Below are 26,877 nucleotides of genomic sequence, written 5' to 3'. Positions count from 1 at the left end.
AAGTTGATTCATGTACATATTTTTCATCCTTTAGGTACCCAGGCATTCCAGCTGATTTCAATCCTGGTTCTTTAGCATGTTCTCAACTTCAGAATTATGATCCTGACAGAGCCCTAACAGATTATATCACTCGGCTAGAGGCACTGCAAAGACGACTTGGAACTGTACAGTCAGGTGCTCTAAGTTTAACCACATCTTGGCAGCACCACAGTGCTAGACCCACAGCTCTCCTTTCTTTGAAACTCCTTCACACTCATCATTAGGATAATCAAAGCTTCCACTTTAATGCATGAGCTATCAAGTTAGCCAAAGCTTAAACTCTTGTAACCAGCAGAGAGAAACTGACTTTAAATAATTTAAGTGAAGATACAATTTATTACCCCAGATACCACTCCTCCCAGAAATGATTTCCTGCTATCTTCGTTCAGTGGATTGATGACACAAAATGCATGATAAGCACCAATGTGCAAGGTTCTCTGAGTCTACAGAGCCTAATTGGGGAACGTATTCCTAAGTAGTGCATGGTAGAAAGTGGTAAGGCCATGCCACAGCACTGCAGCCTGGGTGGGAGAGCGAGACCCTGTCTCAAAGAAGAAAAAAAAAAAAAAAGCGGTAAGGCATGTGAATCAGGTGGAGTTAAGGAGCAAGCACTTGCTTGAAGCACTTAATGTAACCATCATCCCTGCTACTACATTGTGCTTTTATGTATCATCCAAAAAACTATTCCATTTAAAATACTTTGTAGAGATTCTTTTATTTTTCTTTGTTCAAAACCAAGAACACTTTAAAATAAAGGTGGATTCCCTGTTCCCAGAAGGAAAACCTCTTTTCCCTATCTCACTTCACTCCTCATTCAAAGACTTTGAATCATTTTAGTTTAAGTGCTTGTGCTCTAAGTCAACTTTTATATTTTGCTTTTACTTTTATTAAAGACCCTTTTTTCCTACTAGTCTCACAAACTATTGGCTGATAACATATTATTTTAACTTAGTAGTATATCTCTTCAAGAAATCATTTGTTTAACCCAAGCAACTTGTAGTAATAGGAAACTTTTATTATCATAGCTGAGGTTTGTTTGTTGGTTTGCCTTGGCTTGTTTTGAGCACCCAAATTTCACAAGATGTGGATTTTGAAGACCAAAAGACTTTGAAAAATATATGAGGTATAGAACGTTCGACTTTGAGAGCACTTTAAAGAAACTCTAAACATTAGTCTCACCTACCTTGCTATAGAGCCCAGTCATGGTGACTTTTAAATATATATTCAAAATCTCTTAAAAATCAGTTTAAGTTTATGGGCTGGGCGCGGCAGGAAGGCTGAGGTGGGCAGATCACAAGGTCAGGGGTTGGAGACCAGCTAGTTCGAGACCAGCCTGGCCAACACAGTGAAACCCTGTCTCTACAAAAAATACAAAACGTAGCCAGGCATGGTGGTATGTGCCTGTAATCCCAGCTACTCAGAAAGGTGAGGCAGGAGAATCACTTGAACGCAGGAGGCAGAGGTTGCAGTGAGCCAAGATCACACCACTGCATTGCAGCCTGGGCAACAGAGCCAAGACTCCTTTTGGGGGGTGGGGGGCAGGTGGAATCCATTTAAATATGAAGAAGACATTTTAAGGAAAAAAAGGGGGCTTTAAAAAAATTGAGAATAATAGTAATCCCCTTTGTGTGAACTCTAGTGGGTCTGATACAGGTAGCACTGTAATTTGAAATCATTTGAATTTCCTGTTTTTCTCTCATAGGTTCAACTGCTCACTTTCATGCTGGCATTAGAAGATAATCTTTTGAAACATCATTAATTGAAGTGATTTAAAACAGATTTCCTTTTGTAAATCAGTGGTTCTTTTGTGCTTTTGTATTATGAATATTCGATGGGACCAATATGAACACAGCTTATGATTGTGTACAAATCCCTTGCCAGCACATGAAAACAAACTGGAATTTGTATATATAAGCATTGTGTATGTATTCATGCACAGTAATCATTGAATTACCTGTATATTTGTGGAATGCTAATTTAAAACATTAAATTATAAACCTTGTGTATTTATCAAATGGGTGAAGAAAAGATTAAACTTTTACGCATTACATTACTGCTGAATGTGTAGCTTGAGGTGTCCTGCACTTTTCTTATAAGGCTACTGAAGTTACATGTTTCTGCCTAATATATTCTACTGGTGATGAAGACAGATAATATCACTTGTAGAGACCTATTTTTGTATAACGGTAGAAGTTTTGAATTTTATGGGGTATTTTGTCAAGTACTGAAATAAAAATGACTTCACCATTTTCACCACACTGTATTTGAACCTTCTTCATTTTTAACTGAGCCATAGTTCTTGGTATATAGCATCTCATTATGTCAAATACACAGGAATGAGAGATTCAGAGAAAGTTGTCCTAGTCTTACAGTTAATACCGTTTAAAGTTTTCCACGTGCCTTTGTGTCAACTTTACATCTACATAGTGTTTTTTAAAAGCTATATTGGTATTTCATGATTAATCAATATTTACTATATTACAGTTAGTGTTACTTGTATCCAAAGATGTGTTCTCACAAATCCATGGCCACTAAAAAGATGAAGAAATCAAACTCAAAAGATCTTAATCACATTGCAGCAGAATTAAACAGTATCCCTGTTGTCCAAGCCAAATTACGATTGGGAGGCTCTCACAGAGATAATACAAATTCCAGTGTTATTTCTCATCTGGAGTCCTCCCCAGTAACATGGCAACTCGCAAAACAGCAAGAGGACTAGTATTTGATGCTTATATCTGGAGGATTTTGTCTCATTATTTGATGTTCCATGATTTACACCAACACAAACAAGCATGGTAGAAAGTTGTACATTCTTGAAAATTTCTAATTTCAGTCATTTCTTGGCACGTGTGGGAGATTAGTTCCAGGATATCCCTTGGATACTACTATCTGCAGATGCTTAAGTCTCTTCTTATAAAACAATGTACTATTTGCAAATAATCTACATACATCCTCCTGTGTCCTTTAATCATCTCCAGATTATTTATGATACCTGATACAGTGTGAACATTATGTAAATAGTTGCTAATAGTGTATTATTTTTATTATTGTGGGGTTTTATTTTTAATATTTTGAACCTACAGTTGGTTGAATCAGAGTATGCAAAACCCAAAAATACAGGGGGCAAACTATACTTAAATTTTCCACATTAGAACCTGGGTTCCAATAAGAGGAATTCTAGAAATAGCAAACATACTCTAAAGCAGTTAGTTGAAGGCGCAGGTTATGGGTAAAAACCTTTTTCAGCTAGCATGGCTTGCCATTCAAGGCCATTCTGCTCTAGGAGACAGTGGAGAAAAGAACAGATGGACAAATGATCTGATCAAGATGAGTTCACTGCCATTATTTGACCACCAAGCCTCCTTATGATATTAGGCCTCTGCAGTCACACTTGTTTTTGCTTCTCAATAATTAGTCTGTGATTAAAAATGAAATCTGTTAAGTCTAATACTATTCACTAAACAGACTAGCCTTATCTCGGGTTTGTAACTAGATACTTCAAGAAATCTATAACATTTGTAATATGAAAATATCTGAGATTTCTATTGACAAAGTCATGTACTGCTAATAGTAGTGTGGTGTGTTGCCCAAATTCATAAATGAAATAAACACTAAATTGCAATTGGAAATTAGTGCAAATAGGCCGGGTGTGGTGGCTCACACCTGTAATCCCAGCACTTTGGGAGGCCGAGGCAGGCAGATCACGAGGTCAGGAGATCAAGACCATCCTGGCCAACATGGTGAAACTCCATCTCTACTAAAAATATAAAAAATTAGCCAGACGTGGTGGTGGGCACCTATAGTCCCAGCTACTCGGGAGGCTGAGGCAGGAGAATCGCTTGAGCCTGGGAGGCAGAGGTTGCAGTGAGCCGAGATTGCGCCACTGCAGTCCAGCTGGGCAACAGAGTGAGACTTCATCTCAGAAAAAAAAAAAAAATTAGTGCAAATAAAGATGTAATTATTTTCCCCACCCAAGTTCCTAGATTCCCTGACAATGCTGAATGAAGCACATACTTTACAATTCATGAATACAGACTGTATTTTTTCAAAGAGAATTTTAATGTGAAAAATCAGAGATTCTGCCTTCACAATTAGAGTTTAATGTAAGTCTTCCAGCCTTTTAAAAAGAATTGTAATATACATAAGGGAAAATATTTTGGCATCATCTAGTGAAAACAGACTATGTGGTCTTTTTTCAGCCATCTCATATAATTAGGCTCCCAGTTAGAAGAAATAAGTTGATTCCTCAACAATGTGCTTAACAGAAAGTGACCAATTACTTCAAAGGACCTTGTTTCAGATTATCTTAAAGCCAGAATTCACTGATCTCACATTTTATATTTAAAAAGAAAAAAGTTTGTTAGCTGTTTTAATCAACATAAGAAGTAACAAACATCCCTAACTGGATTCTAGAGAGGAAACAGAAACAACCTGAGCCAAAGAGAAATAAAATTATCCCCTAAGGATCTGACTTTGGACTTCCACATAAATGTGACCTTGTGGAACTAGATACATATTTTATCAGATAAGTAAATACGTAATATTTAGTGATTAGATCAAAATACATGAGCAGTCCTTAGCATTAATAATTTCATTACTTTTAGGAAATCTTATCAAATATGGTCCTACATCTCTTAATTTCCTATATGCAGTGATTTTAGTTAAAACCCCAAAGGATATATATTTTTTTCTATAACATCTCCATTTCTATCATCATCATACCAAAACAATGAGTATTCTCTTATTCAAGACTTTAGATGTTCGTTTATTCCCTACCCCTCCATCCTCACACACACAATAATTGCCCAGATAAATAATAACCTGTGGTTATCCTGCCTTGCAGGATTAGTCCAAGATTTGAATACCCTAAACTTATTTGCTGAGAGCTATGTGTACTCTTAAAATAATTACTACCTGGAAATTATATTATTTAGAATCTGCCAATTCCTAGATCCCCCCTGAACAATTGTTTTGCTAATAAACTTCCTGAAAGCACACGTGTATAAGTTTCATAACTATTAGAAAATGTTTCAAATGCTATTACATTTGATAGAACCATTCAGTTAACAAAATACTAAATGATAAATTGGCTTTTAGAATTACTCAAAAAAACAGTACACCACAAGAATTGTTTTGTACACTTCATTCTCTTCAAATGGTTTTGTGGCTTACGGTGATGATCACATATATTAGTTCCTTGTAGCCTTTTTCATTTTGATCTTCGTTTGTAACGGATAACTGGGTTTTCAGGGGTGTGAATCATAGTCGTATAATTCACAGTGGGAAAGTATCCATCAATGAGATCAAATTCATATAAGCGAAGCATAGTGGACCAAATTGTCTTAATTTGAACATAGGCAAAATTTTCCCCAATACAACGATGACGCCCTAAAAAAAAAAGTTATAAGAATCAGTTTAAATTCTTTCTTATCCTTTTTAGCCTGAGGTGATAATATTTGTTTATCTACATTTTAGATGAACAGCAAATGTACAGATAGTATAATAAAAAGATGATATTCTTTTCACATAAAACAATGTGAATTATTAAAAATTCCAAGAGATTTTCAATTATCACATTTTAGGAAAACAGTCCTTGGCTCTAATCACATAACTTTTTCAATTACTTTTTCTGAAAATACGTATATGGGTTAAATATATGGAAAGTTTGAATCATAAGATGGTAATCTAGTTTGGGAATATAGTAGAATATTCTGTTTCTGTCCCAAGAGGGCCCTAGTTAAATGTCAGTATGAGAAACTTCCAGTCAAAACTTCAAATGCCATTATAAATGATTATGGAAGAAAATTAAATTTAATGAACCCAAAATAAAACATATACTAGAAAGTCACATACATGTAGAAACTGACAAACTGATTCTAAAATACATATGAAAATGCAAAGGACCTAGGATATCCAAAGCAATCTTGGAAAAATAACTCAGTTGGAGGACTTTAAATGGACTTCAAATCTGACTTAAAGACTAAAGGTAAAACACAGAGTGGTACTGGGTAAGGATCAACAAATAGATCAATGGAACAGAGCAGAGAGCCCAGAACAGAATATTTTTATGGTTATTTGATTATCAATAAAGACACCAAAGCAAGCCAATGAGGAAAAGAAAGTCTTTTCAACATAAGGTCCAGGAATAACTCGATATTACATGGGGGGAAAATGAAATTCAACTCCCATGTCACACCATACTCAAATATTAATTCAAGAAGAGTCACAAACCATGATGCTAACACCATCAAATTTTAGTAGAGAAGAACAGGAGAATATATTCATGACTTGGGGGCTAAGCAAAGATTTTAAGATAGGGCCAGAAAGCAAACCATTTAAAAGACTGATAAAGTGGACTTAACTAAAGGTTATTCATTTGTCAAAACTCAATGAATGTTGACTTAAGATTTGGGCATTTTGTTGCAAGATTTTTCATCAAAAGAAAAAAATTAAACTGATACTGAGTACTTAGCACAGTGCTTGCTTGACTCGTAACTATACTTATTTCTAGGAATGACATTTAAGATGAACATTTATAAATCAGTCCATATTTCAAATATAACAACTAAAGAGAAGCTTGGCTTACAAGAAGAATAGTCAAAGGATTTAAACACAATAAGCAAGTATCCTAAATGAATCAACAGAAAAATAGATCAATTCTGATGATTCACAAAATGCAATATTACGAAAATGAATGAACTATATGCACCAACATAAATAAGCAGCACAATTACTAAGTAAAAGAATGAGTAAAGAAGTTAGACATTTAATGTGATATTTAACAAGATTAACATGATGATCATATATCCCTCCCCCTACAAATTCAAGTTCATCCAGAACCTCAGAATGTGATCTTATTGGGAAATAAGATCTTTATATGTGTAATTAAGATGAGATCACCCTGAGTTAGGGTAGGCCTTAGATCCAATGACTGGTGTCCTTATAAGAAGGCCACATGAAGATACAGAGACGTGAACAAGAAGAAAGCCTGTTGAAGACAGAGGTAGTGATTGGAGTGATGTAGTTACAAGCCAAGGATTACCAAGAGCCACCAGAAGCTAGGAAGACGCAAGGAAGGATTCCCCTTGTAGAACCTTAAGGAGGAGCACAATCCTGCCAATACCTTGATTTCATACTTCCAGCCTCCAAAACTGAGAGAGAATAAATTACTATTGTTTTAAGCCATTCATATTGTGGTAATTAGTTACAGAAGGAAACTAACAAATAGATTGAAAAAAAGATTGAGGAGACATTATATCTGTACTCAAATATCTTATACAATATAAGTTCAGAGACTATTAGGACCAACTATAAACGAGATGTTAAAAGGAAACAGCTTTCAGCTTTAATATAAGGTTCTAAAAATGACAGCTGTCCAAAAATGGAATGAACTATCACATAAGGTAACTGAACAACCTGCAACCCATTTCTAGTAAAGCTCAAGTGGAAACCAGATAATTACTAGTTTAGAAATGATTCCTCTTTGGGGCAGAATTTGGACTACAGAACGAATATTCTTCCCATCTATTAACAATCTATGATTCTTTGGCCAGGCAGCATGGCTCACACCTGTAATCCCAGTACTTTGGGAGGCCGAAATGGGCAGATCGCTTGAGGCCAGGAGTTCGAGACCAGCCTGGCCAACATGGTGAAATCCAGTCTCTAATAAAAACACAAAAATTAGCTGAGCATGGTGGTACACACCTGTAATCCCAGCTACTCAGGAGGCTGAGGCTGAATCACTTGAACCCAGAGGTGGAGGCTGCAGTGAGCCAAGATACTGTGCCACTGCACTCCAGCCTGGGTGACAGAGCAAGACTCTATCTCAAATAAATAAATAAATAAATAAAAACTATGATTCTTTTATATACTATGTTATATACCACAGTATTAAATTTATTAAATAAAGTTAAGATCTTAAGTTCCTAAAGGATTTTATACTTTATATGCGGAAAAAGTGTGACCAATGACAAGTCATCTGTCATCTAAATGATCCCTTTGGTAAGACTAAAGTCATAGAATATAGTTTAATCAGTACAGAGAACCAATGGATAGAAAAATTACTGGAGAAACAAGGATATACCTAAATTATTTTAGGATCTTGGAAATGAAATTTGCAAACTTACACAAAACCTGCCCAAATTTAAAGACATTTTATCATAAGGATACTCACAGAGAGCCAAAATGTTGACTAACAATCCAGAAAAGCTTTAATTTTAAAAGACCACCTTTACTCTTTTGTGAAATGTTAGTAATCTTTTATGATATTTAACCAAAAATAATTACCTGAATGGTGTGCTGACCCCAATCGTTCTTTAAAAGAGAATTCACAAAGAGTTTTAAATATTGTTATAAGGGAATACAAGGGTGGACTATAAAAATTAGACCTAATAAAACTAGACAGGTTAGGAAGTAATGAAGCATTATATAGGGACTCATGAAATAATTCCACTTAATACAAAGGAAATATTTTCTCCAACTTACAAAGATTCTACTCTTATAAAAGTTTGTAAAAATGTCCCTATGGAAAATGGAGAGATAATCTGTAAGTACAATTCACATGGAATATTTTGACACAGACAAATATGTTAACAGAACAAATAACTTCCAATCTAAAATATAATCATCTTACCAGCTCCAAATGGCACATAGGCAAACTTTTCTCCTGATGCTGGGTTATCCTGTAAGTAGCGATCAGGATTAAAGTCCAGACGTTCTACCCATGAGTCCTTAAGTCTTTGATTGACAGTGGGAGAAACACACACCTGATGTCCTGGAGGAATGGTATACCCTGCCACAGTCTATAAACAAAAGCCACATATTTCATTAGAGAATTTTAAAATGTGCTGCCAAATAATCGGATCATTGTGCAATAAACCATTAATATGCATGGGATACTCGGATGCTCCTTGACTTATGATAGGTTTACATCCTGATAAATCCATCATAAAGTCAAAAAATTGTAAGTTGAATCATCATAAGTCAAGGATCATCTGTAGATATATTTAAAAACTGGCTACATAATAGGCAAACTAAAAATTATTTTAACTCAAGATGATTTCCAGTGAGCCAGTGTTGGGTTGGAAGTACCCAGTACACAAATTAAACCCATAATGCTTTGGAGGTAGGGTTGGAATTTCAGGGAGGCTTTCACTATCCAATTTGTACACTTCACACGAACAATTTTTTGCAACAAAATGTTATTTTTAAAACCAAGAAAAATATATACTCTCATTCTTAAAACCCCAATTGTTAAAGAAAAATACAGAGCATGATTAGCATTAAAGATTAGCATGTATACAATTTACAATTATGTGAAAGTATCTATTTAGAATGTGTAAAACTGATGATTCTATAGAAGTTATATATTTTTTAATTTTAAAAAATTATCTTTTATGCTACTCTACTTTCTTTTTTTTTTGAGACAGGGTCTTGCTCTGTTGCCCAGGCAACAGTGCAGTGGCATGATCATGGATCACTGCAGTTTCAACCTCCCCGGCTCAAGCAATCGACCCATGTCAGCCTCTTGTGTAGCTGGGACCACAGGGGCACATGCCACTATGGCCAGCTAATTTTTTTTAAAACTGTTTGTAGAGATGAGGTCAGTCTCACTATGTTGCCCAGGCTGTTCTCAAATTCTGGGCTCAAGTGATCCTCCCGCCTCAGCCTCCAAAAGTGTTGAGATTACAGGTGTAAACCACACCCAGCTATTTCCTCTTTTTGATAAATAAAAACTGGGAGTATAAGGGGGAAGATGCAGCCAAGATACTCACCTGAGGAGTTTTAGCCATTCTCATCATGGTCATTATAGGAGGTCTAAGTCTTAATGTTTCTTTTATACAGCGATCAAGTAAATTTAGATCCTTGAGCTATAATGAGAAAGTATTTCCTGATTGTTATAAATAATATACTTCAACAGTACAAAAAATTAATTTAACTTCTTAGTTAGTACAAGACAGCTTGCATTCCAGCTAAAAGTACGGAGGTAACTGGTTCAGGGTGGCTGGGATTATCATGCTCTATCACTGTCCATAGTGAAAAAGGAGGGCAAGATAGCAGAAAGAGAGGCGATCATCCTGAAGAATGAAGTAAGAACCTACGAAAATTTAGTCCTCCAAAAAATGAAAGCATTAGCAAAAATCTCAATGTCAACTTTTTCAAAATTCTCGAAGATTAACCAAAGGCTTGTAACAATCTAAGGAGAGTTAATTCAAGAAAAAGAAATCTGAATCTTGGTAAGAAGACTAAGCTTTGTGGTAGTCTAAGTTGTATTTCTCTCATCCTCCTCTCCCTAAATCCATGTTAACCCCAGAAACCAACAGCATGACAACTACAGTAGCTGTGAAAGCCAAAAGCCTAACAACTATTAGAGGAGCCAGAGCAAAATTTCCAAAAATAATTAGCAAAAATTGTTTAACACTGAAGGCACCTGAGGTGGTGATATCAATTGATGCTAACAAGAGACAGAATAAGAAGTTTTAAAGGGAAAATTGGGGAATGAGTTGTCTACAGCAGACTTTGAAAAGTTCCAACATAAGGAAATCTTGAAGGCCACACATAGGTATAAGACCATGCATATGCCCAGGTAAGATCTGAGAAGGCTCTAATCTTTCACCTATGGCTGACCTGCACACACAGGTAGTGAAGGCAGACTTGTAACTGCCTGTTGGAGTGTTAATAACACACACACACACACACACACACACACAGCCTTTCAGCAAAAGCTAGGAGACTGGCTGTTCACAGCACTTCAGTAAATCTCTGTCCTAATATTAGATGCCCACTAAAATAAGTAAGCAGAGATTTCAGTGACCTCACTGGACGCAGAATTACATAATTCACCTAGAAAAGGCAGTAAACAAACAGCAGCAGCAGCAACAATAAACCCAGGGAGGAGGGCATCTGACTTCCACAGTTGCCACATTATTTCAAATGTACAGTTTGCAACAAAAAATGACAAAAATCACACCAAAATAGGAAAGTATGGCTCGTACATAGAAAAAGAAAGCAGTTTAATAGAAACTATCCATGAAGAAGCCCAGACACTGGACTTACTAGATAAAGAATTTAAATCAGCTAGTATAAATAGGGTCAAAGAAATATAGTAAAATATGCTTAAAGGGTCAAAATGTAAAACAATGCCTCACCAAATAGTGAATATCAATAGATTTTTTTTTAAGAGAACCAAATAGAAATTTGGAAATTGAGAAGTATAAAAACTGAAATGAAAAATTCACCTGAGGGGATCAACAGCAGGTTTCAACTGGCAGAAGAAAGAATAACATCATATAAATAAAATAATAAAACACTTAAAAATACATTTAACAAGAGACATTTATTGTGCACTAAAAACTATAAAACATTGCTGAAAAAATTAAAGAACTAAAATAATAGAAAGACATCCATGTTCATAGACTTAAAGACTAAAATTGTTAAGATAGCAATGCTCTCAAATTAATAGAGATACACTGCAATCATTGTCAAAAATCTCAGATAGCTTCTTTGCAGAAATTAGCAAACTGACCACAAAATTCATATGGAAATTAAAGGGAATAGGACTAGCTAAACACCCTTGAAAAGGACAAAGTCAGAGGACTCACACTCCCGAATTCAAAACTTATTACAAAACTCCTGTAATGGCATCAGACTAAATATATCAGTGGAATAGAATTGAGTCCAGAAATAAAGCCTTAAATTTATGGTCAAGTGGCTTTTTAAAATTTATTTACTTGTTAAGAGACAGGGTCTTGCTATGTTCCCCAAGCTGGACCCCAAGACCTGGGCTCAAGCTACCTTCCCATCTCAGCCTCCCAAGTAGCTGAGAATACTGGTATGTGCCACTGCGCCTGGCTATAATAGATTTTTTTACAAAGACAATTCAATGCAGAAAAAATGGTCTTTTCAACAAATAGTGTGGGACAACTGAATAACCACATGCAAAATAATGATGACCTCACACCATATACATAAATTAATTCAAAATGGATCAAAGACCTAAATGTAAGATATGAAACTAAAACACTAAGAAGAAAACACAGAAATAAATCTTCATATACTTTGATAGGGCATTGGTTGCTCTGACACCAAAAGCACATTAAAAAAAAAAAAATACATGAACTCTTAAAACTCAATAGTAAAAAGACAACTCATTTTAAAAATGGGAACAAGGCTGGGTGCAGTGGCTCAAGCCTGTAATACCAGCACTTTGGGAGGCTGAGGAGGGCGGATCACGAGGTCAGGAGTTCAAGACCAGCCTGACCAATATGGTGAAACCCTGTCTCTACTAAGAGTACAAAAATTAGCTGGGCGTGGTGGCGTGCGCCTATAATCCCAGCTACTCAGGCTAAGCCAGCAGAATGGCTTGAACCCGGAGGATGGAGGTTGCAGTGAGCCAAGATTACACCTAGCCTGGGCAACAGAGCGAGACTCTGTCTCAAAAAAAAAAGGGGGGGAACAGGATGTGAGCAGACCTTTCTCCAAAGAAGATATACCAAAGCCAAAGAGCACATCATAAGACACTTGACATCATTAGTCAGCAGGAAAACACAAAATCAAAACAAGATACTGGCTGGGCACAGTGGCTCACACCTGTAATCCCAGCACTTGGGAAGGCCGAGGCAGGCAGATCACTTGAGGTCAGGAGTTCAAGACCAGCCTGGCCAACATGGTGAAACCTCATCTCTACTAAAAATATAAAAATTAGCCAGGTGTGGTGGCGTGCACCTGTAGTCCCAGCTACTTGGGAGGCTGAGACAAAAGAATTGCTTGAACCCGGGAAGTAGAGGTTGCAGTGAGCTGAGATCATGCCATTGCACTCAAGCCTGGGCAGCAAGACTCCGTCTCAAAAAAAAATCAAGTAACAAGTTCAGTGATGAGGTGGAGAAGTCAGGACCAACATATACTATTTAGTGAGATTTGAAAGTGGTGCAGCCACTTTTAAAAACAGTCTGGCAGTTCTTCAAAGTTACCATATGACCCAGCAATTCTCCTCCTAGGTATGATCCCCTAAAATTGAAAACACATGTCCACATAAAATCAGTATACAAATGTTTAGAGCAGCATTATTCGTAATAGTTGAAAAGGTGAAAACAATCCAAATGTCCATCAACTGATGAACAGATAAACAAACTGTGGTATATCCATATAATGGATTATTAGTAATAACAATGACTGAAGTACTGATACATGCTACAATACAGATGAACCCTGATAACATGCTAAGTGAAACAAGATAGTCACAAAAGACTACATATGATATGATCCCATTTATATAAAATATCCAGAATAGACAAACTCAGAGGCAAAAAGGAGATTAATGGTTTCCAGGAGCAGGGGTTGGGAAGAATGAAGCATGACTGCTAATGGGTACTGGCTCTCTTTTGGGAGTCATGTAAAGGTTCTAAAATTAAATTATGATGATGGTTTCCCAACTCTGAATATGCTAAAAACCACAAAGTGTACATTTTAAATGGATGGATTTGTGGTTTGTATATATATCAATTAAGCTGTTATTTTTAAAGTTACTAAAAACAAGAATGAGTGTTGAGACATCACTACTGAGCTTACAGAAATAAAAAAGGATTATGAGAATACTAAGAACAATTGCCTAATTTGCAAACAAATTAGGTAATCTGGATGAAATGGACAAATTCCTAGAGAGATATAAATTACTTTTACTTGGTATATTCTCTGGAGTTTTTGGATAAAAAAAAAAGACAGAGAGATATAAACTACTGAAACTGACATAAGAAGAAATGGAATGAAGAAACTTGCAACAAATAAATTGAATTGGTAAGCAAAGTCTTCCCACAAAGAAAAGCACAGACGTAGATGATTTCACTGTTGAATATTAGCAAATATATAAAAAAGGATTAACACCAATCATCCACAAACTCTTCAAAAAAAATAGAAGAAAAAAAGAACACTTCCAAATTCATTCTGAGACCAGTATGATCCTGATATCAAAACCAGTCAAAGACATGACAGTGAAAGAGATCAATATCTCTTAGGAATATAGATGCAAAAATCCTCAACAAAACACCAGCAAACTGAATGCAATAACATATAAAGAGAACTATGCACCATGACAAAGTAAGATTTATCCCAGGAATATAATTTACATCTAAAAAATCAGTGTAATACACCATATTAATATAGAACCAAAAAACACAAAAGATAACAGGAAGAGGATATAACCTAGGTTTGCTTCCAAGATGGAATGTCAGGTTGGGCAGTGAGTTCTCCTCTCTGCCTTTCCACCCAGCAAGCTGCGTGTAGTGTTTGTAAATGTCTAGTCTTCATTATTACTACTACTACTTTTAGAAGTCTCTGCTTATGCATGGGCCACTCTAGACATGTAGAATTCTAAGTAATTGAGAGGTTTCTACACTTTGTAAGACACACAACATGCACATAATATCCTCTATCTACAGAAGCCAGACTGTTGAACCAGAGGAAATAAGTACTGAAGAAATATCTCCAAGGATCTCTAAGGCATCAACCCAAACATATCTGACAAAGCTTAATAAGAAGCAGTAACATTAACATATTTTGGGTAAGGTTACGGAGAATTTGCTAAAAATAGAGAAGCTGATCAGTTGAAGCTATAGTATACAGAAAATCTCAAATTGTCCCTTTTAAAAATTAGCCACAGATCCTCAAAGTCAGAAGGCAGCAATGAAACTGAAAAATCCAACAAACCTGGTCATAAGTTAAAGGAGGCAGATCCTCTCCACAGACTGTTTTCTGTTCTAAATAACATTTTTCTTGAAGTGTTTTGTCTCTGGCCAAAAAGAAGCCCATCCAAGCACTAGTAGTTGAGGATGTATGCTGCCCTGCCAAGAGCAGTCCAATAAGCATCCCTGCTACTTCATCATCGGTTAAAGGACGCCCATCCCTAAGGAATGAACCAAACACACAAATTTAACATTTTGGCAGATACATTTTATGCCTCAACCTTTAAATAAAGTGTCATAATGAATATATTTTTCAAGTATAATAGTCTCTTATATTTGTCTATCACAAGTCAGAGTTTTTTTTTTCTCCTAGGGAAGAGACAAACCAGTAGAAAACAATTTTGATTACAAGACCACATTACAGTTCATTAGCAAACGACCCACCAGTCACTGGGATTACAGTAAGACAAAGGATGTCAATAGTTTATGTTTCAACAATTTAAAAAGTCCAAAGATCATAGGACTTATTTTGCTAGCATCACTGTTTTTTAACTGGAAATATTATTCGTGTTTTAATGTATCATTTCCTGCTTCGGCTTAATATGTTATCTGAATAGCTCTTACTTGTAGGTAGAATCTAGTAAAGTTTGGAGAATGTCGTCAATTTTTTCTTCAGACTGTCTGCGTTTCTGGATTACCTTATAGAAAATATTCTTTATTTCCCGATGAGCTCTGTCCCTGCGTCTGTAATTAAAAGATAAAGATGATTTTTTAAATAAAGAAACACTTTCTAGGATCAAATTCATTTTGAAAACCAGGACCTAGGATAAAGTACCTTATTTAACTAACTTAACTAACTCTAATGACTAAAATAATTGACAAAAAAATCAGAAACAGGAAAATACTGGAAGTCATTTCCATTTAACTCTTACGTTGTTAAAAATATTCATAGTCCCTAAGGGCAAGAACTATGCTTTAGTTAACATATATGTCCCAGATTCTTAACACATTACCTGTATTCAAACTATAGGCCTAAAATAAGCAAGAAATTCCTTTAGAAATTTTCCAGTTCAACAGAAAGTAGAATAATCTTTTAAATTAACATGAAATTCCAATTTTAATACCAAATCAAGTCTTAAAGAGGTTGGTTCTTCTATGGAACCTGATTCTACTTTTCACTTTCTAATACAACAGTTTTTTGTAGGGGGCAAAAATACGAGCAGATTCAGAAAATAAGTTTAGGTCAACTCCTAAACTTTACCTTTAAATAGTATGTTCACTATGTAGCAGGAACCATGTTAAGTGTTTTACATGAATTACCCACTTGTATCTCCTGTGAGATACATACTATTAACCTCAATTTATGGCTAGCTGCATAAGATCACATAGAAAACAAACATTGGAGCTGGAACTTAAAACTAGGCCATCTGACTCCCAAGCCCCCTCTTAAATCAAGCTGTCTAATAAACACTCCTACCCTGTTTCATTTACAAGACTGTTAGTCTGTTATTGAGGATTGACCAAGACCATATGTACAGAAGAGAAGATGTCAAAGCTTAACAGTATGAATACAGCAGAACCAGAAAACATAGGCCTGTTTAAGAAAGTAGATGGAGTAATCTGGTTAAATTAGTTGGTGTAAGTAAAACAAAGAAAGACTAGGCCAGAATGTGAAGGGTCTAACATAACAAGCTCAAGAATTCTGACTTTATCCAAGAGACAGCAGGTAGAAACAGGTAGGTAGAAATGCACATTTATGGAGACCCACTATGGGCCCAGGGCTATGCTGGATGTTCTAATATAACACATATGAAACATTTTAAAACTGCAAACCTCCTTGAAAATATAAGGTACGACGAGTTCCAGAGAACTTTAGAGAATCTCTCCTGGCTCTCCCTTTTACACCCACTCCTCTTCTATAACTAAATAGGGCAGAAATAGAAGGAAAAGGGACTAGCAGTCTAAGTCTTCCCCATCCACCTAAACACCTAAACACAAATGAATCAACAAAAGTATAGAAAGCCTACTAATACGCAAAACACTAAGCTATAGGTCAAGTTCTAAGAGCAATATTTCTTTATATCAGAGGCAATCCCTGCCCTTAAGAAACAGAAAATTATGCAGGGACTCACACTTGTAATCCCAGCACTTTGGGAAGCCAAGGATCACAAGGTTAGGAGTTCGCAACCAGCCTAACCAACATGGTGAAACCCCGTCTCTACTAAAAATACAAAAATTAGCTGGGCATGGTGGTGTGCACCTGTAATCCCAGATACTCGGGAGGCTGAGGCAGGAGAATCGCTTGAATCTGGGAGGCAGAGGTTGCAGTGAGGTGAGATCGCACCACTGCACTCTCCAGCCTGGATGACAGAGCAAGACTCCATCTCAAAAAAAAAAAAAAAAAAAGAAACAGAAAATTAAATAAGGCACAAATACTCAAAGAAACTTTACAATACAATAAAAAGCTACCAAAGATTTCAAACATATGCTTAGAGGAGGGCTATATCACTTTTAGGTATAGTCCAGAGACTTTCCTGAGGATAAGGAATATGTGAAGTAATTAGGCCTTTAAACTAGGCTGGGCTTAGTGGCTCACACCTGTAATCCCAGGACTTTGGGAGGCTGAGGAATGTGGATCACCTGAGGTCAGGAGTTCGAAACCAGCCTGGACAACATGACAAAACCCTGTCTCTACTAAAAACATAAAAATTACTTGGGCATGGTGGCACATGCCTGTAGTCCCAGCTACTCAAAAGGCTAAAGTAGGAGGATCACCTGAACCTAGGAGGCGGAGACTGCAGTGAGCCGGGATCACGCTACTGCACTCTAGCCTGGGCAACAGAGCAAGACCCTGTCTCAAAAACAAAAACAAAAAAATAAATAAAATAAAATATTAGACTAGACAGACAACAAATCACCTTTTTAATAAACTGAAACTTACTTTAAATCAACTCACTATGTAAAGAAAACCTGTCTTGAATTCTTACAGAAGAATGGGGGTTTATAATCTTACCCATTCTGTATGTTTTACTTAATTTTTATCTTTGTTAAGACAAAGCATACCAACACTGCAATAATTATACAAAGTTAAATAGCCAAGGGTAATATCTTCTTTATCCATACCTGAAACTAGGCAAAGGCAGCCAACCTGGTAACAGCCAGGCTGCATGGCTGAAACCTCCATCCAAATCCGCATATAGCTGTGCCACCTTTTCATTGAGTTGACTTCTGATTTCCTTTCCATGCAAACAATGGCTCGCTGTTAAAATTATGAGCTCAGAAAGAGCTTCAAACACATCTAGGGAGAAAAAAAGATTATTCTCGTTTCTAGTTCCAAAAAGTAAAATAAAATTGAAAAACAGAACTCAAGAACAAATAAGATCCTATTTATATCACCAAAAAAAAGTCTATGAATGGACATGTGACTATGCATAACACTGAAGAAAGAGGGGCAATAAACCAAACTATGGGAAGCACCCTGTCCCTCTGAACAGTCAAACAGATGCCAGAAACACATCTCAAAACTTCATTCATGAGCACTTCCTGAAAAGAAGAAATGTGGTTGTTCGATTTCCAGGTCACATATAACAAAAGCAGCAAAAAGGTTATTTATAGTGTATATGACAAGGTACTTCCCAAGGAATGGTAGCCAAAGATCAGATTATTTCCCAGGTTAAAAGTAGGAAGATGAGGACTAAAATGGAATTACTGTCCATATACTTAAAAATATATATAATCATCAATTAGCATATCCTAACACGAGACAAATGCACCAGGCAAGCATAATTTGATGACACTCAAATAATAAAAATAATCCAATTAATTTTCTGTTAATTCCTCACTCACTAAATGTAATTCCAATGATCATTTGGCTTTCTAATTCTATTTGCCAATAAAGAGAAGAACAGTAAATATTCTGGATTTCTTGGTTCTGTAATTATATGTCCCACATGCATTATTATATTGACGTTCTAATTTACACATCAGTTCCTTGCATGGTTAGAAAATACATCATATCAACTTAAGTATTCCAAAAACAAAGATTCTGGACCTTTTATAGAGGCCAAAGGCCAGACCCAGAATGTAGTGACCCACGGCCCTGGGTCTTGCTGCCCAGTGGGCAGATGTTACTTCCTACTATAGGCACAGCAATTGCTTCTGAAAGGCAATACTTAACTGCAGTCCAGTATAAAGACTGGATTCTCAGTTACAACTTCATGGGAATTATTACATATCCCTCCCATAAATCCAAAGTAGTTTTACACATACTGTAATTTGTTTTCTATTCACTACACACATATATACTCTACTTTTCTATTCAGAGAAGTAGAAATGTTAGGACAAATACTTTGCTTACTTTTTTCTCCACTTTCTCCCCAACTCTGAAAGTATTCCTTTGTTTCTTTTTCAATTACAGAAACATGCTGTTTAAAGTGGGCTATGTTAAGGCCACTTTTTAACATTTTCTTCTGCTCCAAGAAAACCTTCAAAAAAATTCAAAAAGGGCATACAGCATTAAAACACATTTTTGTTTCATCATAAAATCCATTTTGTTATTATAACTATGTAACACCAACACAACTAATGGTTTTAACTCTTTGGGCATTTATATTTTAAGAGTCTAAATGAATAGATATATCTGACTCTAAATGAATACAGTTTAAATGAATAGATATATCTGAGCAGAGGGATTTTCCAGGGTCCTCTTTATTGGCCTTGAGGAGAGCCATTCATTCTCTCATCCCCATCACTAGAAACAACATTTAATGTTAACTCTCAAGTGCTATACTCAGGTACTGGCTAATGTGTGTTACATTCACAGCCAGAGCCTACACCAAGCATTGGGGCCAATTGTCTGATTTGTGTTCTATATCAACTTAAAACAATTTCATATTTGGCTTTTGAGGGTAAAACATACACATAGATATACCCACACCTGAAGTAGTTGCACTAAAAGAGGACTTTGAAAGTTGGCAATGTCTAAACAGCTCTTATGTTAGAATTTCAGGCAGGAATGGGTAGGAAGTCCTTTTGAAGAAATAACAGGATTGTCTTATAATCCTTTCAAATTAAATCCTAATAAGCTAAGTTATTGATTCCATTATTTGTATAGGAAACCATTTAATATTATTTACCCCATGCCAACAACTATAAAACAAAATACCCCTTACTTATCAGTTATCCATGGCCTTTCTTCTCATGATTCTTCACACTTTTGAAGCAAAGAATAAACTGTTTGTACATTTTATTATATTATTTTTGTTTGGTTGGTTGGTGTGTGTGTGTGTGTGTGGTGTGTGTGTGTGGTTTTGTTTATTTGTTTGTTGTTGAGACAGTCTCACTCTGTTGCCCAGGCTAAAATGCAGTAGTGTGATATTGGCTCACTGCAACCTCCACCTCCCGGATTCAAGTGATTCTCATGCCTCACCCTCCCAAGTAGCTGGGATTACAAGTGTGCACCACCACCCCTAGCTAATTTTCGTTCTTTTAATAGAGATGGAGTTTCACCATGTTGGCCAGACTGGTCTTGAATTCTTGGCCTCAAGTGATCCACCCAACTCGGACTCCCAAAGTGCTGGGATTATAGGCATGAGCCACCATGCCTGGCTGTCTCTACATTTTAAATGTATAATGTCTTACTATTAGCTATAACTACTGAAATATAGATTTGTCTTTATTCATGGTAACAGTGTCACCTACTGGATTAGGCACATCATATGCAACTCCCTTCCCAAACACAGGTGTTGTCAGGCGACTGTAGACATCTTCTGCATTCAGGTCTTCATTTTTACTATTAAAAAGCAGTGCAGCGGCATCACTCCCCAGAAGGTAAGTAAACGTCTTGCCTACCATGGTAAAACTAAATACAGGTCCATACTAAAAAGAGAAAAATATAAACAGTGATGTTACAAAAAATATGCAACACTAACACACTAACTTTTTAAAATCACAAAGAATGCATTATTAAAAAAATAAAGACACACATAAAGTTTAAAGCAATCTTTTCATCTTGCCATACTCCTTCTTCCTGTTTTTGTCCAAATTTATAATTATGTTCATCCAGTTGCAAATGTAGTATAAATACAACTGCTATTATGCTTGTTTCATTTTATATTGACAATATTTTCTATTGTCTACATAGACATCACAACGTTAATTTACTTGACTACTCTTTCATTACTGGACATATGGGTGATATGTCAGGGTTTTTTTTAGTTATTATAGCTAATTCTGTGATGAACACCTCTGAGAACACACAGACTGTTTTCTCTCCCCCAGTTTGGTTAAAAAAAATTTACAGGACTAGCCAAAGAATCTGACCTTTTTTTTTTTTCTTGAGACAGTCTTGCTCTGTTGCCTGGTTGGAGTGCGGTGGTGCAATCTCGGCTCACTGCAAGCTCCCCCTCCTGGATTCAAGCGATTCTCTTGCCTCAGCCTCCCTAGTAGCTGGGACTACAGGCCTGCAACGCCACACCCAGCTAATTTTTGTATTTTTAGTAGAGATGGGATTTCACCATGTTGGCCAGGATGATCTCGATCTTTTGACCTCATGATCCACCCATGTTGGGCTCCCAAAGTGCTGGGATTACAGGCGTGAGCCACCACACCTGGCCAAATCTTACCTTTTCTATACTACTTGGTATGTGAAGACATTAAAAGTTTATTTATCTGTTTTATCACTATCTCACCTACACTAAATGACTTCATTTTTTATTTTTTATTAATTTGGTTAGGTGATAAATGCTTTCCCTTGCAGTTTTCTGGTTATTACTGAAGACTAGACTCTGGGGGGTATAATCATGAACAAAACTACTGTCCCTGACTCACTAAGCTTAGTCTATTGGAAAAAATATAAATTAATCAAATAATCACATTAACAAACGTAAAACTGCAAATGTGACAAGTATTACAAGAAAAAAAGCAACTCTGTGATGAAAGAATCTAAAAGAGGGAGAACTAAGAGAGGAAAAGACAACTGAGTTGAGACCAGAAGAATGAGTAGTTTGGTAGCCAAGCATACACAAAGGCCCTAAAGGTAAGAGAAAGAGAAAGGAGAAGACGAGTGTTGAGCCTGAGGCTGCACTAGACCATCTCATAAGCCAAGTTTTTAAATGGGTGACACTTAAGAATTTTTCAGAGAAAAAGGAAAGAAGCAGTTGAAAGAGAAGTCAATAATACACTGGGAAAAGATATAACAGTAAAAAGTTCCTGAGACAAAAGAGGGATGGAGAGTTCAGCCTCCGATAAGAGGCAAAATGTAGTTGTAATAAAATCAAAGTGGTAGAACACAGTTAGCCAGGACATAAGATTCTGGAGCCAGACTGCCTGTGTTCAAATCCCAGCCCCTCCACCTATTTGCTGTATGATTTTGAAGAACTTAACCTCTGTGTGCTTAGTTTCCTTCACCTATAAAATGGTAATAATAATGGTAGCAGTTCTTCATAGAGCTGCTGTCAAATTTTATATATAGGGCAGAGAAGAGTACCTTGGCTTACTTAGCACCTTATTGACTTATTTTCCATTATTATTATCATTAATAAAAGTATAGGCTCAGAAATCAGACCATGTGTAAATCCTGGCTTGGCCACTGTCTAGCAGTAAGTCCAAGAAGAAATTATATAACCTCTCTGCTTCTCAGTTTTCTCATCTATAAAACAAATATACCTGAAGGGGTTTTTGTGGAGCTTCAGTGAGATGATCTTTGTAAAGCACTAAGTACTGGCATAAAGTAAGTGCTTTATGATTATTACTATGATAGGAAGAAAAGAGAATAGGATTACTATATAAATACAAGTAGGTTTGTATATTTGCAATTGAGAAAATGATGAAGTTCCCTTTGAATGGCTTTCAGTCTTTGTCTCCTAAATCAATGTTTTTAATCGTTGTCTCCTAAACAGGAGACAAAATCACCTGCTTTGATGGAGAGGTAGAAAGATTCAGAAGTTTAGAAAATGAAGGTTTGAATTAGTCATTGTAGTGAGTGGAGAAGTAGGTCAATCACAAGAACATAACAGGACTGTAGAGCAGTGTTCAAATTTCATTAAGGGTAGGCAATCATAAAATCAGGACGAAACTAATCTGGTGCAAGGAAGGAGACAATAACTGGCTGCCCCCAAAAGTGACTTGCCAATTGAACACAATGAAAAGATGCAGGGTCCAGGAAATTTAAAGTACAGTATTGGCAAGAGTGTAATGGAAATGACATATCATGGACCCAAAGTGGAAAAAGGAAAGTGAAGAAAAAAGGCTGATGGATCAGGAGAAAGCAAATGGAATGCAAGATCTAATGAAGTCAAAGATAGTTATAATTTAAGGAGTTGTACAAGCAAACCAGGAGAAGGTATTATCTAAGAATACAATATCTAAATTAATATTGTGGAGGTGAAACAGTTAAGAGTGACAAGTCCAAAGTGAGACTGTGAAGTAAATGGTTTAACTGGCACAGGAAAGCTCATTAGAGAGGCTATGGTGTCATGTGGGTCATCCAAATGGACAGTGAAATCATAGAAGATGTATACAGCAGGTTAGAACTCACAGATGCATGGTAAAGAAAAATCAGGGTTGGTTTTAATTAATATTAATTAGTATCAATTTTAGTGACAACCAGTGAATAGAAATCTCAGAACAGTGGTTTTTAAACCATAGTTGCCAGAGCCATAGGTTTCCTCAATGGTGTCTCGAAGATGACCCCAGGACACGGGAGAAGCTAAAAGGATAGGTATCTGTAAGACACCATCTCTTAAACCAGAGTAGTTTCCATTCTGTTTCCTATACTGAGGATATGTATAAGATTACAATGTTTTTAAATGTTCTGGCACTTTTTAGAAAAAAGTTTAAAAAGCACTTCTCTAAACTAGTTTATTTTCCTCTAATTATTTGGAAGACTTACCTTCTCATATGCATTTTCTAGAAATTCAATTGGACTTTTCCCAAATGCTATGGCATGCCCAAGGAATGGAATCGGGGAGACAATGTATGGAGGACTTTTCTACAAGATAAAAAAATAATAAATTTAGTTCTCATTTCATTTCAAGAGAGAAACCCAGTTTTATTTCATGACCAAACAATTAAACAAAATAGCTTTTAAGACTTAAAAAAAAGTTACCAAAAAAAAAGAACACATCAGAAGTTACTTGAGAACAGCCAAATTGCAAATACCTTAAGACAGTAGCTATTTGTAAAAAGAACAGAAACTCAAAACACAGTAAAAGATAGATGACTAGATAGATAAATGACTAGATAGACACAAAGGCACTGTAACTTTAAATGATGGACACTGTCCAGAATATGTCCAATTATTATTGGTGTCTCCAGGCAACTTTTCTAACCATTAGTAGCAAAAAACCAAAAAGGTCAAACTACACTCGTCCCTTGGCATTTGTGGGGTTGCAGGACCCCCTCACAGATACAAATCCAGGGATGCTCAAGTCCCTTATATAAAATGGCAAGGTATTTGCGTATGACCTATGCACATCCTCTCATATACCTTAAACCATTTCTAGATTACTTACAATACCCAATACAATGTAAAGGCTATGTAAATAGTTGTTAAACTGTGTTTTTTATTTGTATTTTTTTATTGTTGTGTTATTTTGTATTTGGGTTTTTTCCAAATATTTTAGATCTACACTTAATTGAATTCCCAAATGTGGAATTTGGGTCCCCAGAGAGCCCATTGTATTGTTTCTTCACCACTTACTTCTACTTCTCCTCACAATTTTAGTCCCAGAGTCTTGCTTAAAGAAGATATAGAAAAAGACAAATAGAACTTGAGGTACAGAAAGAAGGGAAATGTTTAAATGCTACATTAATTTCTCAGTAAACAATCCATTTCATGCTTCTCTCACTGCAAGTGAACTAGACCCACTGATTTTAGAGTAGATCAGCTCTAGCAAGAACTCTAGCATTCATCATAAAAGATACTTTAGATGCCACAAAATGAGACAACATTAAGTATCCTGGAAATCAAATTTGCAATAACAGAAAAGGGTAATACTCCTCAGATCTCTGGTGGTCTCAAATAGAAAGGAGCACCACAACCTCACAGTACTCATCAGCTAATAGAACTACCTTTAAACACTAAAGGTAACTTTGTCTTTCCAGAGACAAATACCACTTTCTTAAAAATCTCATATGTAGGAAAAATAGTAACTCTGCCTTATACCTGGTATGATTTAAACAAAAATTATTTTAAAAGCTACTCGGTCAAAAGTCTGTACACTGCATTGTCAGTAAAAGGGTAGTTTGGGCCGGGCGCGGTGGCTCACGCCTGTAATCCCAGTACTTTGGGAGGCTGAGGCGGGTGGATCACGAGGTCAAGAGATAGAGACCATCCTGGCCAACATGGTGAAACCCCGTCTCTACTAAAAAATACAAAAATTAGCTGGGCATGGTGGCGCGCGCCTGTAGTCCCAGCTACTCGGGAGGTTGAGGCAGGAGAATTGCTTGAACCCACAAGGCAGAGATTGCAGTGAGCCAAGATTGTGCCACTGCACTCCAGCCTGGGGCCTGGCGACAGAGTGAGAGACTCTGTCTCAAAAAAAAAAAAAAAAAAAAAGGGTAGTTTTAAAAAGCTACTTATTGCTGACTGTAAAAGGTACCTCCATCAAATAACATTTGGGAGGTTGAAAGTTAGGTTAATAAAGCTGTTAAATTAGAGAAACTGTTTTGGTTTGTTTTTTTGTTTTTTTGAGACGGAGTCTCTGTTGCCCAGAATGAAGTGCAGTGGTGTGATCTCGGCTCACTGCAACCTCCGCCTTCTAGGTTAAAGCAATTCTCCTGCCTCAGTTTCCAGAGTAGCTGGGACTACCCAGCTAATTTTTTTTTTTTTTTTTTTTTTTTTTTCCCGTATTTTAGTAGAGATGGGGTTTCACTACTTTGGCCAGGCTGGTCTGGAACTCCTGACCTCAGGTGATCCGCCCGCCTCGGTCTCCCAAAGTGCTGGGATTACAGACATGAGCCACCGCACCCGGCCAAGAGACTGTTATTTTATTACCATCCGAGGCAGGTCCTTACCACACTCCAGTCACTCCCACTACCACACTCTACACATCCTCCTTAATATGGATATAAGCTGCCATTAGAGGCACTGTTACAGCCCACAGAACCTTGAACTACACAGGGAAGCCTCCAGGATGACGGCCCAGCTGCCAAAAAGTATCGCCATCAGGACCCCAACCAAGGGCCCCAACGACCACCGGGTTGTTCAAAGCCACAGTCGCTAGTCCGGCCACTGCCACTAGGGGCACCACTGCCGCGGTCAGTACAGTCATCACTACGACCACAAACGCCGTAACCACGACCCCGATCAGGTTCAGATACACAGCCGTAAGGCCAACAAGGCAACGGCGGGCGCCAGCGCTACCAGCAGCAGTGCGGCCGCCGCAACCACTACTCCAGCCCCGAGCGCGCCTGCCACCACGGCCACGCCAAGCATGGCTGCGGTCACCCCCCCAGCCCAGCCAGCTAGGGCACAGAGCCGGTCCAGGACACAGAGCAGGTCGGGGCCACGGAGCCTCCCACGCCAGCCCTTCGGCCGCCTCAGCGGCGGCGCTTACCCCACTCGGGCCCGAAAGAATGTACGTACCGCCCCTACTGGCAGCTGGACCAGGTGGCCGGCGGCGACACGGAACAGGTAGACCAGGCTGAGGGTGAAGGCGCAGGCGATCAGCAGCATGGACAGGAGGTTGCCGCCTGTCACCTTCTCCATCGCCTGACCCAGCACCGACCCGCCCGCCTGCAGCAAGCCCAGCAACATCATCCTGGCCGCCGCCGCCACTTCACTTCGCCGGAGACACTGGAGGCCGAGGTCGCCACCGCTCCTCCTAATCGACGGAGCAAGAGAAGCTGGCAGATGGGCGTCTACAGGCGGCCCCGGCCCCCAGGTCTCCTACTAAACCCAGCCCCAGCCCTCGGGTCCCACGCGCGCCACTCTGTGCGTCACACAACGGGGCGGGGTCTGCCGCTGGCCACGCCCCTAAAGAACACTGTGATTCGGCAGTCTTCTTGCGCGGGAAAGGGGACTTGAGGAAGCGGGCCGCGCCTGTGGCACAGTGGTACAGGGCCAGAGGAGAACGTAGCTTAAGAGGCGAGATCAGTCCCTGAGAATCGCAGACAACCCGGTTCTGTGTGCCCGGGTGTGGAGCGCTAGGACACGGTTCTG

General features: G+C 37.6%; 2 protein-coding genes across 12 annotated transcripts in view; one reads left to right on the top strand and one right to left on the bottom strand.

Annotated features, from left to right (window-relative positions):
• Positions 1–2,302, top strand: part of AKAP9 (A-kinase anchoring protein 9) — a 164,536-nt gene extending 162,234 nt beyond the window's left edge. For 7 of the 11 annotated variants that reach the window (XM_012450835.3, XM_012450840.3, XM_012450833.3 and 4 more), the window contains one exon: positions 35–2,302. In XM_012450835.3, the coding sequence (XP_012306258.2) occupies positions 35–263 (229 nt within the window). In that variant the 3' untranslated portion in view covers positions 264–2,302. The remainder of the gene's footprint in view (positions 1–34) is intronic. The other 4 variants (XM_012450841.3, XM_012450834.3, XM_012450836.3 and 1 more) reach the window with 1 other exon arrangement.
• Positions 2,284–26,624, bottom strand: CYP51A1 (cytochrome P450 family 51 subfamily A member 1). Its single transcript, XM_012450831.2, has 10 exons — positions 26,302–26,624; positions 23,605–23,703; positions 20,415–20,591; positions 19,072–19,198; positions 17,838–18,012; positions 15,339–15,458; positions 14,740–14,935; positions 9,813–9,908; positions 8,672–8,840; positions 2,284–5,427 (listed from the first exon to the last, which is right to left on the bottom strand). Exons 1-10 carry the CDS (start codon positions 26,473–26,475, stop codon positions 5,249–5,251), a joined length of 1,512 nt encoding a protein of 503 aa, XP_012306254.1. The 5' UTR covers positions 26,476–26,624; the 3' UTR covers positions 2,284–5,248.
• Between the last annotated feature and the right edge of the window lie 253 nt (positions 26,625–26,877).

Source organism: Aotus nancymaae, unplaced genomic scaffold, assembly GCF_030222135.1.
Source record: "Aotus nancymaae isolate 86718 unplaced genomic scaffold, 86718_ANA_hifiasm-v0.15.2.pri h1tg000025l, whole genome shotgun sequence".
Taxonomy (NCBI): domain Eukaryota; kingdom Metazoa; phylum Chordata; class Mammalia; order Primates; family Aotidae; genus Aotus; species Aotus nancymaae.
Note: the sequence above shows the minus strand (reverse complement) of the source record. Positions and strands in the feature narration are given on the sequence as shown.

Excerpts from the sequence above, each read along its gene's own strand:
- CYP51A1 (XM_012450831.2), bottom strand. The coding sequence starts at position 26,475 with ATGATGTTGCTGGGCTTGCTGCAGGCGGGCGGGTCGGTGCTGGGTCAG. Across the intron at positions 15,459-17,837 it reads CTGCCTTTGCCTAGTTTCAG|ACGCAGGGACAGAGCTCATC; the intron begins GTATGGATAAAG and ends TTTTAATTACAG. Across the intron at positions 9,909-14,739 it reads CTCCTTTAACTTATGACCAG|CTCAAGGATCTAAATTTACT; the intron begins GTTTGTTGGATT and ends TTCTCATTATAG.